The 14,528-nt window shown below is 42.0% G+C and overlaps 1 protein-coding gene across 1 annotated transcript; it reads right to left on the minus strand.

Annotated features, from left to right (window-relative positions):
- Positions 1 to 11,540: 11,540 nt before the first annotated feature.
- On the minus strand, positions 11,541 to 14,527 carry LOC142108976 (ammonium transporter Rh type B-B-like). Its single transcript, XM_075192953.1, has 3 exons — positions 14,338 to 14,527; positions 12,721 to 12,794; positions 11,541 to 12,071 (listed from the first exon to the last, which is right to left on the minus strand). Exons 1-3 carry the CDS (start codon positions 14,456 to 14,458, stop codon positions 12,024 to 12,026), a joined length of 243 nt encoding a protein of 80 aa, XP_075049054.1. The 5' UTR covers positions 14,459 to 14,527; the 3' UTR covers positions 11,541 to 12,023.
- Position 14,528: the final 1 nt, after the last annotated feature.

Genomic DNA, 14,528 nt, shown 5'->3' on the forward strand with positions numbered 1-14,528 from the left:
TGCTGGCGCTATATAAATAACCACTGGTGACGATGTTGATGATAATATGTGTTTACATTACACCTTCAAATATCAATAGCGGTTTGCGTTTTGAAGCATATATTTTTATATTTATTTTTTTTAATAAAAAACTTTTGTCGTTTTTTTTTTTTAGAATGGTTATCACCCGTGACGTAATATTATCTCACATTCAGACATGGCGTCCTGTTTTACGGCTTGTAAAACAGTCATGACGTATAATAAGGTTCCCTAATAAACTGCCACTATTTACCTTCTCCAATTATTCACTGGCCGTGTATGTAGGTTTTAAAGGCTTGCTAATCTCTGTCTTTAAAGGGTGAAAAAAAAAAGGGTCTCTTCATACAGTCCCTGAGGGACTATAGAGGAGGCGTTGCCATAATTTTTTTCATCCACGTCCCTGAATGGAGACGTCCTCTGAAGACACAGGATAATGCAAGTTTGACCATTCAGCCGCATGACCTTGCTCTCAATCCCTGTGACCTTTAGGCTTGTACCACGGAACAGGGACATCTTTTAAAACCCACAAAGATCTGAATTAAAAAGGGACTCAATAAAGGAGGACACAACGTACGCAAGACAGCATGAATGGCCATTCTGTCCGCTGACTAGGAAAGTTTGCTTTAATTATTTCTCCTGCTTCCTTGCAATTCTCAGCTGGAGATAAACTACAAACCATTTTACACAGTGGTTCTTCCATCCTTGGACAATGTTCCCCAGGGGGGTAGTGGGGAAGGGGGGGTTATAACAGCAGAAATGGTGCTGTTTATATTTTCTTTAGACCAACAATACCAGCAGATGTCCTTTGATAAGATTACATTATTAATCCTAAAGTCACGGCGGAGAGAAAATGATCTATTATTTGAATATGGGGAGGGGGGGGGTACGATTCACCTTAAACAGTGATAATTTGTCAACGGAATTTATCAACCTCTGGGAAAGTTATAATTAATTGAAATTGATCAGAGTTATATATTGTTTGGTTCGGCTTTGATAATTCATGGTAAAAGTCTTGCAGCGCAAGGAACAATGGGATTACTCTTATAACCACTTTATTCGAAAACATTGGATCTAATATAATATGTATCATTTAATATCAAGATTATTTACCTCCTTCTGGCACAAGACACAAACCAGTGCGAATTCCACCGAATCCTGAGCATTTTGGTTAAGAGTCAAGGGCAACCAATTCTTAGATTTGGGCAAGTGAATCCCGATTTCGGAGTTTGTATGTTTTCCCTGTGTTTGCGTGGGTTTCCTCCGGGTGCTCCGGTTTCCTCCCACACTCCAAAAACATACTGGTAGGTTAATTGGCTGCTATCAAATTGACCCTAATCTCTCTCTCTGTCTGTGTCTGTCTGTCTGTCTGTCTGTCTGTGTGTTAGAGAATTTAGACTGTAAGCTCCAATGGGGCAGGGACTGATGTGAGTGAATTCTTTGTCCAGCGCTGCGGAATTAGTGGCGCTATATAAATAAATGATGATGATGATGATAATATTACACTGGGAGCCAGATGATAGATGTTGGCACGTCAATTGGTTCATTTTAATATGAAAAATTAAGGTTTGGATTTGGCTCAGCGTTCAGGGCTCCTCCCAAAAATGATCTTCAGGATCTGAGTCCCACATTGATGTTGTTGAAGAGAAGGATTAAATCCAGTTCCCAGGTTTTGTAAGCAGCTGTCTGCAAACTACATCAACATTTATCTGCCGATGGGTAATTGGGACAAGACAATGTTCTACGGATGTCAAAAGACTAAAGTAAACTTATAATTGTTAGTAGGAGGAATATCATATGGAGCCGATATATAGAGCAACTATTCAATATACATATAGGATAACGTACCCATACTGTAAATGATAACGATGTTAGAAGTCATCGAGCAATTCAATGATCATAAAAAGCAGTGGTAGACTCACTGCAGGGGCCACAAGAACTGACTGATTATAAAGCGATAACGTCAGAACTGATTGATCATAAGTGATGACGTCAGAACTGACTGATTATAAGTGATGACGTCAGAACCGACAGATTATAAGTGATGACGTCAGAACTGACTGATTATAAGTGATGACATCAGAACTGACCGATTATTAGTGATGATGTTAGAACTGACTGAATACAAGTGATGATGTCAGAACTGATTATAAGTGATGACATCAGAACTGATTATAAGTGATGACGTCAGAACTGGTTATAAGTGATGACATCAGAACTGACCGATTATTAGTGATGATGTCAGAATCAACTTATTATAAGTGATGATGTCAGAACTGACCAATTATTAGTGATGATGTCAGAACTGATTGATTATAAGTGATGACATCAGAACCAACTGAATATAAGTGATGACATCAGAACTGATTATAAGTGATGATGTCAGAACTGACTGAATATAAGTGATGATGTCAGAACTGACCGATTATAAGTGATGACATCAGAACCGACAGATTATAAGTGATAACGTCAGAACTGATTATAAGTGATGATGTCAGAACTGACTGAATATAAGTGATGACATCAGAACCGACTGATTATAAGTGATGACGTCAGAACTGACTGATTATAAGTGATGGCGTCAGAACCGACTGAATATAAGTGATGATGTCAGAACTGACCGATTATACTTGTAATATTTGCAACCCTGTGGTATTATTAGAAAGAATAAAAAAACTCTTTTGCTCTACTGCATTTAAAATATTTTTTAAAAAATATCCTCGTTAAACGGCTTAAAACTGCTGATTTTAATATGAATATTTGCACGTTACCTCTTGTCGGCTATAACCTGCATTGTCCCGGCTATCAGGCATATGTAATATGCATATTACAAAGCAATCAGTCACTGAATCCCAGCTGAAACGTGGGAATGTACACATTATCTATTCCCACAGTATTTGGCAAGAATGAAATACTTTCACAATACGGAGTGGGATTTAATCTGTGGATGATCATTTTATAACCCCTAGATGATTTCACAGGGAGCCTGACACTTATCAGTGTCAAACAAAGGCTCCTAATAGGCTAGCGTTAATGCCAGCTGGCACTCCATATCTGGCTATCTGCGTCGGCAGCAAGCTCAGAGGGGCAACCATGCCCTAACCCCTTCTAACGCGCTCGTCTCCTTTCTGTCAGCTGAGGAGAAACGGGTCGGACGGAGCAATCTGCTGGGAGAGTCCATTTTTGGCACACACTCTCCTCATAAACATTAGAACGCATAATACACAGAGAGGGCGAAGGAGAAAATTGCTCATTAAATCACTTTGCACCCTTGTCGAAGGTGTTGAGGTTTAATTAGACCCTGGGTTTTTCACACACACACACACACACACACTAAAAAAAGAACCTATAAATGACAAATGACGATGGATGTAAGGGATGTCATGTGACCCGAAAAATTAAAATGTCACCTGGAAACCATCTCATTCTTGTCAGCATATAAACAAAGCCCTTCACTGTGATGTCACAAAGCTGTGAGCAGGAACCAGCTACACTTATAACTGTATATTGGGGTATAATTAGTGTTTTAGTATTATTGTACTGTACATAAATAAGGGGGGGATTTATTAAACCTTGCAAATAGGGAAAATGTTGGTGTTGCCCCTAGCAACCAATCAGATTCCAGCTATCATTTATCTGGTACATTCTAGAACATGACAGCAAGAATCTGATTGGTTGCTAGGGGCCACATCTCCGCTTTTCTTGATTAATTTACTCGCAAATGTTGATTTTGGTCGCTCTGTATGCAAAAAAAAAGGGGATCATTGCATTGTGGCCAGTTAGTGATTAATACACAAACATACATGACAACTGGCCACATACATGCACTGAGACTACCAAATACTATACAGCTGAAATAAACTCATTTTTGCTCCACATACATCATGTATTCAGGTAAATTTGGTTGTAAACTAAACTGGCTGACTGGATTGTTCCAGTTATGCAGGACTCCCAACTTTCTGGGACAGTCTCGAATCTCAGACCATGAAAGTGAAAATCATCCTCATCATCAGCAGCAGCTATTTATATAGCGCCACTAATTCCGCAGCGCTGTACAGAGAACTCATTCACATCAGTCCCTGCCCCATTGGAGCTTACAGTCTAAATTCCCTAACACACATACATAGACCGAGAGACACTAGGGTCAATTTGATAGCAGCCAATTAACCTGCCAGTATGTTTTTGGAGTGTGGGAGGAAACCGGAGCACCCGGAGGAAACCCACGCAAACACAGGGAGAACATACAAACTCCACACAGATAAGGCCATGGTCGGGAATCGAACTCATGACCCCAGCGCTGTGAGGCAGAAGTGCTAACCACTGAGCCACCGTGGGCAGACTTTCTCACAAAAGGGTACATTGGTGGGGTTTGGGTCAATTGGGGGTGGGGCGTATTTTGTCCTCATTCTGCTCGTCTAAATTTTGGAAGATATGATGCATGGGCAAATCAACAACCTGCTTGCAATCCCGCCCTTATTATCCCAACAAAGGCAACACCACGGCTAGATTCCTTTATACGTCCCTGGCTCAATCTCACATGTAAACCATACACCTACGTCCATACATTCTATGTGTATTGGTTTGTGGGACATTGGCTTGTCACACAAACCAATAGGCCGCTTTTTTTAAATGGTTGAAGTCTGGATTGTCCGATAAAAATGGGACAGTTGGTGGCTATGCGAAACAAGTTTTTTATATGAGGATACAATACAGACTACAGGGTATATTTACTAAACTGCGGGTTTGAAAAAGTGGAGACGTTGCCTATAGCAACCAATCACATTCTAGCTGTCATTTTGTAGAATGTACTAAATAAATGATAATTAGAATCTGGTAAAACAAAATTAAGAATGTAGTTGGGCTGGCTGCCACGAAGAAGTCACAGATACCACCCAGCTTTAAGAAGTACTTTACTTCCACCATAAGGTAGAGGAAAACTGTAATCGAACGATTTGCAAATTGTTATCAATTTAAGTACGAGACTTTTTTTTTTTTAAGGTTTCCTTTGACGTACAAGTGTTTTAGGAAACCATATTTTTTTTGGGAGGTGATGTTTAAACCACCTCTGTCCTGTATTAGCCGGATCTCAATTATCGCCTATTGCAGCCGTGAACTGATTTGTGCAGTCAAACGCACTTTGATTTTGTCCAATTTCCGTTGGGATGGGAGAGGCCTTAGCCCGAGATAATACTGCTCTGGGCATTGTGAGAGAATAGGCCCCAACTTAGAACCATTCATATCCTTTATATAAACACCACAGCTCCATTATTTTTATCGGGAAAAATAAATGTTTGGTAAATACGAAGAGGCACAAAAGAAAATAAAAGCAAAAAAACAAAAACGAGCCTAGGGATGGGGAGAGAGCATGATGTAATTTACAGTTTGACAACAGCTGGTGAGTTACAGGTTGCATGAGCCTACACCTTTAGTAACTATGGCTGGAAAGCCATTAATTCTGGCTAATAAAATTCCTTTATTAGAGTGCCATCTAGTGGTAAAAAGATGCATTTCTGTCCAACTAACAATAAAAAAATACGTACTTCAATTACATACATATGCAAAAAATGTGTATCAAGAATATATATACATATATTTTTATATATATATATATATATATATATATATATATATATATATATATATACACATATATATATAATATTAAGTATTATATATATTATATTAAATAAATAAATAAATATATATTTATTTAATCAGTATTTTACCATTCAATGTAATGCATATATAACTCAGCTTTTTTTTAGAGAAATCCCTGATAGAAGATAGCGACAAGTAAGCAAGCCACGAAACGATTGTGGATCCGTGTATTTCATAATGCACATTTTGAAGAAGCCAACTAATTCAACTGATGTTCGGACTATTGCAATCAGCTGCATTTCCTCCTTCAACGCCTGATGGTTTGAATATGATGTTTCTCCCGTTCCCATAAGCATAGGCAAACAGAGAGGGGGGGGGGCTTCCTAGTGCCTGGAAACCCCCTCCAAGCCTGGGGCACTGTATAATTGAGGTGGCTGGACCCTGCCTCCGCTTCACACGGCTCTGCTTGAAAAGGGAGAGCTGTGTGCACCTAACAGTAGTGCACGCAGCATTGCCCATGTATATTATAGGGATAGGAAGAGTTGGAGAGCAGCCAAGCACTGTCTAATATTATAGCAACGCCCCCATGCATGCTGGCCACGCCCACTGGCAGCGCAGTGTGGAAACCCCCCTCTACAAATCCTGCGTTTGCCCCTGATAGGGTAACGTTGTGTGACGTATAGATCCATTCCGCAGTTGCCACATATATTGATGAATAATCCTAATTGACTCGGTCGCTTTCCTGTCTGAAATTATGACTAAACATTCCTGGTGTTTGTTGTGTGTGATTATCTGACCACGCAAAAGTATAAACAACTATAGCCAAAAGATTAACTGTGGCAAATCATGGTCCTTATTTTATGGATGTTAACAAACCAAACACTGAAGACAAGACTGGGGGAGACACTTTTATGTTGTGTTCAATGAAATAATATTGTAAATGGTTAAATTAGAAAACATTTAAAACTAGACAATACATTTGAACCATTGTTTTGGGATGGAAGCAGTGTTGCTTTAGCTGTGTATGAAGAAGCTGGTACTGACTCAGGGCTTCCCCTTATATTTCATGGGTTCACCATGAGCAGTAACCCATACTACCAGCAAGATTCACTGGGTCTTGACTATGATAGCTTCCCCAGTCTATTGCATGCTTGCCAACTCTCCCTGAATGTCAGGGAGACTCCCTGAAATAGGGGTGATCTCCCGCACTCCCTGAAGAGTCTGACATTCTCCCTGATGCTGAGCCAGTACAAGACGTGGTTGGCTTCTCCATCTGTGGCATGATGACACAGTTCAAAAATTGTGTCCTATGTCCATGTATTGATGCCTATGGAGGTGGCCATTTTCATGGAGACCAAGATTTAATCAAAGACTGACGGGTAAGACAACATGACTTCAGTAATGGAGACAGAAATGTAAAAGACATTTCAGTCTCTAGAGATTTATTAGCTGCTTTTCTTTAATGCATAGTTGCCTACTCTCCTGGAATGTCCGGGAGACTCCAGCATTTCTGGGAGACCTGATAGATAGATAAGCCCGACAATCGTACAGCAATGATTTTTTGACCACAGTATTTCTAAGCAACAAATGTAGTTTTTGTCATTTAACGATAAGAAAAATATCATCTTCTGCTTGAAGAGTGATATTGACATAATTTATTTTAGTAATAACTGTTGTTAAAATACATATATATAGAAGTACAATACCTTGTGAGATTCACGTCCAATGCTTTGCCTCATTAGAGGGACAGCTCATGTTCAATAAAATGTTATATAAGTAATTACTGCCCCAGCCACAACATTACTCCATCCAGAGCTGCTCCTGTAACCTGAAAACTATCTCCTGATTGGCTGGTATAGAAAGATGTTTGTGAGGGACGAATGAGAACCCTGCAGATGACGGAGACCCGGGGTTATATTTACTTAACTGCGGGTTTTAAAAAAGTGGAGATGTTGCCTATAGCAACCAATCAGATTCTAGCTGTCATTTTGTAGAATGTACTAAATAAATGATAACTAGAATCTGATTGGTTGCTGTAGGCAACAGCTCCACTTTTTCAAACCCACAGTTTAGTAATTATACCCTCAGAACTGCAGCCAATTACCTGCCAGTAACTGTTACACATAAGGATTGAACACAGTAATAGCAGGAGTGACCTTACACAGGGATTTGGACGCTTGAATTGTGTTACGCTCCTATCCGCAAAGGGACTGAGGGTCTGGAACTGTCAACCAGCCAATGACACTGGGGGAACGGTCTATGGATTCTCATAGCAACCAACATCAGCCAGGTGATAACAGGACATTAAAACATGGCTGTGGTACGGCCGCCTCTCATTGGAGGAATTCTACATCCTCCCAGCTTGTATCAAGTACCTTTATATGCACCCATTCACCCGCTCTGTATGTTCCTCCCATAATCTAGATATCAACATAATGGAGGTATTCCTTAACGATTTATCGGAGGTACAGAAGAAAATTCCTAGTTGTAGCATTAGATGCTCGGCCACTCCCCATTTCCTAAATAGGACAAATAAGTTGCAAAGCATCATATAATTAAGGATTCGCAAGTAGTTATACTGAACACATTGGGTGTATATACGGTTTTATACACAGGTTCATTTGACATCACAATCTTCCTGCATAAGTGTGACAGGAGCCTCATATCACTACTCTGTGCTGCTGGGGGACCCTGCTCCTTCCACTATATAACTCTCCGTCTGTGGCTTCCTGCTGCCTCCATTCCCCTCCTCACATCATATCACTGCCTCTGTCACATGTAACCCTGTCCTCACTGACACATCACTCGTCTCCTGATATACTCTGTGCTGCTGGGGGACCCTGCTCTTTCCACTATATAACTCTCAGTCTGTGGCTTCCTGCTGCCTCCATTCCCCTCCTCACATCATGTCACTGCCCCTGTCACATGCAGCCCTGTCCTCACTAACACATCACTCATCTCCTGATATACTCTGTGCTGCTGAAGGACCCTGCTCCTCCCACTATATAACTCTCAGTCTGTGGCTTCCTGCTGCCTCCATTCCCCTCCTCACATCATGTCACTGCCCCTGTCACATGCAGCCCTGTCCTCACTAACACATCACTCATCTCCTGATATACTCTGTGCTGCTGAATGACCCTGCTCCTCCCACTATATAACTCTCAGTCTGTGGCTTCCTGCTGCCTCCATTCCCCTCCTCACATCATATCACTGCCCCTGTCACATGCAGCCCTGTCCTCACTAACACATCACTCATCTCCTGATATACTCTGTGCTGCTGGAGGACCCTGATCCTTCCACTATATAACTCTCAGTCTGTGGTTTCCTTCTGCCTCCATTCCCCTCCTCACATCATGTCACTGACCCTGTCACATGCAGCCCTGTCCTCACTAACACATCACTCATCTCCTGATATACTCTGTGCTGCTGGGCACCCTGCTCCTTCCACTATATAACTCTCAGTCTGTGGCTTCCTGCTGCCTCTATTCCCCTCCTCACATCATGTCATTGCCCCTGTCACATGCAGCCCTGTCCCCACTAACACATCACTCATCGCCTGATATACTCTGTGCTGCTGGGGACCCTGCTCCTTCCACTATATAACTCTCAGTCTGTGGCTTCCTGCTGCCTCTATTCCCCTCCTCACATCATATCACTGCCCCTGTCACGTACAGCCCTGTCCTTACTAACAAAAGTGGTCATTGCCACTCTACTGCTGGGAACATTCATATAACCTGATTGGCTATGTGCTGGTTTGTCCCCAACCAACTCAAAACACACAGATGATCAGGAGATGAAGACTGAATACCAAAAAATTATCCAACATTAGTCAAATGCATCTTAATAACAACAGAGGCAAATGTTTATTTATTGTTTGTTTGTATTTTTTAAGAAAGAGCATGCTATTCAGACAGTGAATTTTTAAAACAATATTAAGTCAAAAATGAATTTGTACAACCTAAGATATAACTACCCAGAACCCTTTTCTGTAGTGCTATTTTGTATGTGTTTCACAGACAAATGTGGGTGGTACAAGGACAGAGGATGAATGAGGCTGAGGAATACTATGAGTTTGTGAAGAAGACGCATGACAAGGCGGGATGAGGAGAGCAGAGGATAGGTTAAGCAGAGGATGGGTAGGCTTTCCTGAACAGATGTGTTTTAAGGGATCATTTGACATTTTACAGACTTGTAGATAGAACGATGGAGATTATTCCACAGAATGGGGGAGTGAGATGTGGTTACCACCATTGGGGAGGTGAGTTGGCGGTCGTTGATGGTGGTAGAGAGCGAGATGGAGTATGAATGGAAATGATGTTGAAGACCAAAGGAGCAACGGAGTTAGAGAGGGCCTTGTAGGTGAGGGCGAGGAGTTTATAGAGGATTCCGTAGCCGAAAGGAAGCCAATACACAGCTAGATAGAGAGAAGAAGCAGAGGTAGACCCTTGAAAGACATAGATTAGTCTTGCTGAAGCATTGAGGAAATAATAAGAGAATGGATGACAGTCTTGGTGGCATCAACTCAGAGGAAGGGTCTGCTACAAGCTAAGTAGCGGTGATGAAAGCGGTAGGTTTGGGTGAAGATATGGATATGGGTGGTGAAGGAGATGGAGGTGTCCAGGATGACACCCAGACATCGTACATGTGGGACAGAGGAGATGATGGTATTACCAGCAGTGATGGAGACAATGGGAGGGGAGGAGACTCTTGAGGGAGGGAAGACATTAAGTTCAGTTTTGACCTTGTTGGGTTTAAGGAAATGTTGGGAGATGGAGGAGATGGTGGAGGGACAACTGGACACCTGAGTAAGGAGGGAAGAGGAGAGTTCAGGAGATGAGAGGTAGATTTGGGTGTCATCGGCATAGAGGTGGTACTGGATGCCAAAGAGACTCATAAGTTCACCCAGTGAGGACTGAGGGACTGCTACAGGAAGGGGTTAAAAAGGGAAGAAAGAGCCAGAGGTAGAAAAAGATAAAGAGCGGATAGAGAGGTAGAAGGTGAACCATTAGAGGAGAGTGTCAGGAAGGTCAACGGTCTGTAGGGTGTGCAGCAGGAGAGGGTGGTCTACTGTGTCCAAGGTCGCAGATAGGTTCATGAGGATAAGCAGGGAGTAGAGGCCTCTGGATTTGGCAGATAGAAGATCATTTGTGACTTTGGTCTGGACAGTTTCTGTGGAGTGGAGGGGGCAGAAACCAGATTGGAGAGGATCGAGGACAGAGTTGTCAGAGACGTAGCTAGCGAGGGAATTGTAGACAAGCCGTTCGAGTAATTTAGAGGCAAAAGGGAGGAAAGAGACAGGGTGGAAGTTGAATAGGGTGGTGGGGTCAAGATTAGTTTTTTTAAGAATGGAAAAGAAAAGAAACCAAAAACAGCTAAACGACAACAATTAGTTTGACAGTTTATGAGATAAGATACAAGACTAAAGTGTAAACTATACATGGATAAAATCCACTCGGTTCACACCATCCATAGAAGCCGCAGTGCCAGGAACGGGGGTGAGAGCAGGAAATGCGTTTTCTCTCCCTGACCGGACATCCACTTTGGTCAGTTCCCAGAAGAGGTAGACACCACGGAGGCCGAGGTGGACAGGACCAGTAGCCGAAGCTCCATGTTATCTAGTGGCTTCCAATGAAGGAGATCTTGATGACCATTGTAGATAAGTTTCTGTTGCTACAGGCCACGGGTCATGACGTACGTACATCCGGGCGATGTTATGCTTGTGTCTGTTGTTCCGGAACCACAGAGCCGGATTAAGGGGTCGGCACCGAGGGTTCCTGCCCAGGGCCCACCTCTTTTAGGACGTTCCACTGCCAGAGGCAGTTATTAGTCTCATACATTTTTAAATGCATGAGGCAAATCTTTCTGTACAGACTCCTCTTAGATAGACCTGTGAGTAATGTACAGAAAGATTAGCCTCATGCACATGAAAATGTATGTTTCTAATAGCTGTCTCCGTCTGCCCCACAATGCAGTGCTCAGAAGGGAAGTGTAATCACTTCCTGTCTGAGCAGCAAGGAGCTCACAGCGGAGCTGCAGGACGACGCCATGGGTCACTACTAAGGGTAAGTGACAAGCTATATTAATGGGCCTGCAATGAGACCTATGAGGGGGAGGAGGGCTGCAATGAGACCTATGGTGGTGGGGGGGTCTACAATGAGGCCAAAGGTGGAGGGAAGAAGGATGCAATGAGACCTATAGTGGAGGGGGAGCTGCAATTAGAGCGAGGCAGAGGGGGCTGTAATGAGAGCATCACCTAGGGGGCGTCAATGGGAGAGGCATGGAAGGGGAATGACAGATATATAAGTTTAACAAAAGCATACTTTTTCTCTCCTGTGAATGAAGACACTTTGCCCTTAATTTTAGACGATAGAGGCCACTCTGTCCTAAGGGCCCCCGGGCCCCCTAAAGCATTAATCCAGCTCTGCGTACACAGGGGTGTTCTCTTTCTCCTCTGGTGCCTGTACAAAGAAATTAAGGAAAAAACATGGTGACCTTGAGCTGGGGTCCTGGGTTCGATTCCAACCAGTACCCTATTTGTGGGGAGTTTGTATGTTCTCCCCATGTTTGCGTGGGCTTAATCCCACAGTCCCAAAGACATACTGGTAGGTTAATTGGCTCCTGACAAAATTAACCCTAGTCTGCGTCTATAGTAGGTAATATAGATTGTAAGCCCCAATTGGGCAGGGACTGATGTGAGTGAGTTCTCTGTACAGCGCTGCAGAATTAGTGGCGCTATATAGATAAATGGTGATGATGATGATGATAAGACAAGGGGACGGTTGAATTTTAATGGCAACCCAAGCCCCGATAACATGATATGGCTAACGTAGATATAGGTTCCATTCTGGGAAAGTAGCAAAAATGCCAAATAGACATTACTAATCTGGATTCAGTTCATAGAAGGTCTATTTCTAAGCTGAAAATATATTCGAGAGGCACTAACACCCGTGTTATGCTACAAAATAACAGAAGAGGGGGGGTTAATGGCGTTTCTTAGCCATTAATAAGAGCGTAAAACAGCGGGGAGCTCAAACAGAAGCATCTATCCTTCTTTGGCCGTGGGGTAATGTCACATGACAAACATAGCACGTCAACGTAAAGACATACCTCCCAATATAGCGAATCCTCGAAGCATTCCGCATCAGATGGGGCGCCAAAAATCGGTATCTTCATTATAAATCCTAAGGAACAAGAAGATACATTGGAATTGGAACATTTTACAACGCAAATGACAATTTCAAAGAAATAAATAACACTAGTTGATTTTTTTCTCTCCCTAGTAATAAATGTTGTATATTAAAACATTATAAATCATGGGGAAAAAATGGAGAAAGAGGGAGGGCACAAGGGAAACGATTCATAGCAACCAATCACGTTCTGTCATTTCTCTAGTGCAGGCTGGAGAAATGAAAGCAAACATTTGATTGGTTGGTTCGGACAATACTAACTTTTTCATATGCACCATTAATCACAAATGCCCCCAAAGTTGTATTCAGTAACAAATGATATGAGCTTCTCAGCGCAAACCTAACCTGCGCGAGGTCTGGGAGGAGCTTAATAAGAGACACACCTCTACTCGCTTGACGCCATTTTGGGGGGAGCGGCTTTACTCTTTACAGATCCAGAGCTAGCGTACTAGCCCTTTTTAGACAAAAAGGTGAAACCTCAAGTCTCAACAGGGCAGTAGCGATCAGGACGCAGCATAGAAATTATTTTAGGTTAATTATATTAATTTTTCTTTTGGATTTCGTATGACTACTCTACCCAACACCCATTTTTCCACTTAAAATAATGTTAAACAAGGGACATTAATATCTCAAATTAATAATAAGACTATCTACAATCATTGTCATTCATGTTTCCGATGCATACAGCTAAATACAACATCTACTGGCTTTTCTGTAACAGGGGTTAAGGTGCTTTGTATAGAGATACAACAATGTTGCAATGTTGTCAAAATAACCATAACCAAGATTTATTGCACAATATAGGGAAAGGAGGGGGCGAGAGAGCTCAGACATCTATCTCTTCAAACTGAATTGATACATGTCTGACGAAACCTTCAGCTTATACTTAGATACCAACTTTTATCTGTATTTAATTTACCTTCAAACCGCAGCAGCCTGCAAGCCATAACCGACTGGAGAATAAAAATGCAATGAAATGTTGTGTATTTTAAATTCTGGCAGATATGAAACATTTTCTTTAATAATAAAATTTAACACCTTTCATTAATCCCTGAGTTATGTTCACTGTAATGCAGCTCAAGCTCAATATTGCATCCAACTATTTGTTCACTCTATAAATTGAAAGTGTGAACTCTTTGATCACTGCAGTTAGCCAATGTACATTGACCTATACAGTGTATGTATATTCTGGAGTTGTCCTGCCCTCTGCTGTTGACAAATGAAATTGCAGCCAGTATATGTTTTTAAATCTGATGGGATCCTCCGCTGGCATATCACTGCCAATGTCCTATGTTTCTGGCTTAAGGTTTACATACTGAAGCAAGCCTGGCACTACCATTGGATGAACCAACGCAGCTGCCTCGGGCACCAATGGTTAGGCGAGCCTAAAACACTGAAGAAGGTACATAATGTTGAACATCCAATCATTTTAATGCATGGAACTCCAGTCACTAACATGAAGCAGAAGAAGTCTTTTACATTTCATCCCAGTTATCCCTTGGGATGATGGTATGTCATCTTGTTGAAGGTAACTCACCAACGATAGTGCCACCAACCAGGGCAGAGGCTAGGGCCACAAGAAGGGCCAGCAACTGATAAGCGGCTTGAGAACTAGCTGTACGAGTCGTGTTTGCGATTAAAGGGAAGACGTCACTCATTCTAAAAAGAAGAGACAGTCGATCAAAATAAAATTGTGGTTGTCGACAAGTTGTCAAAGCTCAATAACAC

Source organism: Mixophyes fleayi, chromosome 12, assembly GCF_038048845.1.
Source record: "Mixophyes fleayi isolate aMixFle1 chromosome 12, aMixFle1.hap1, whole genome shotgun sequence".
In the NCBI taxonomy this organism is placed as follows: domain Eukaryota; kingdom Metazoa; phylum Chordata; class Amphibia; order Anura; family Limnodynastidae; genus Mixophyes; species Mixophyes fleayi.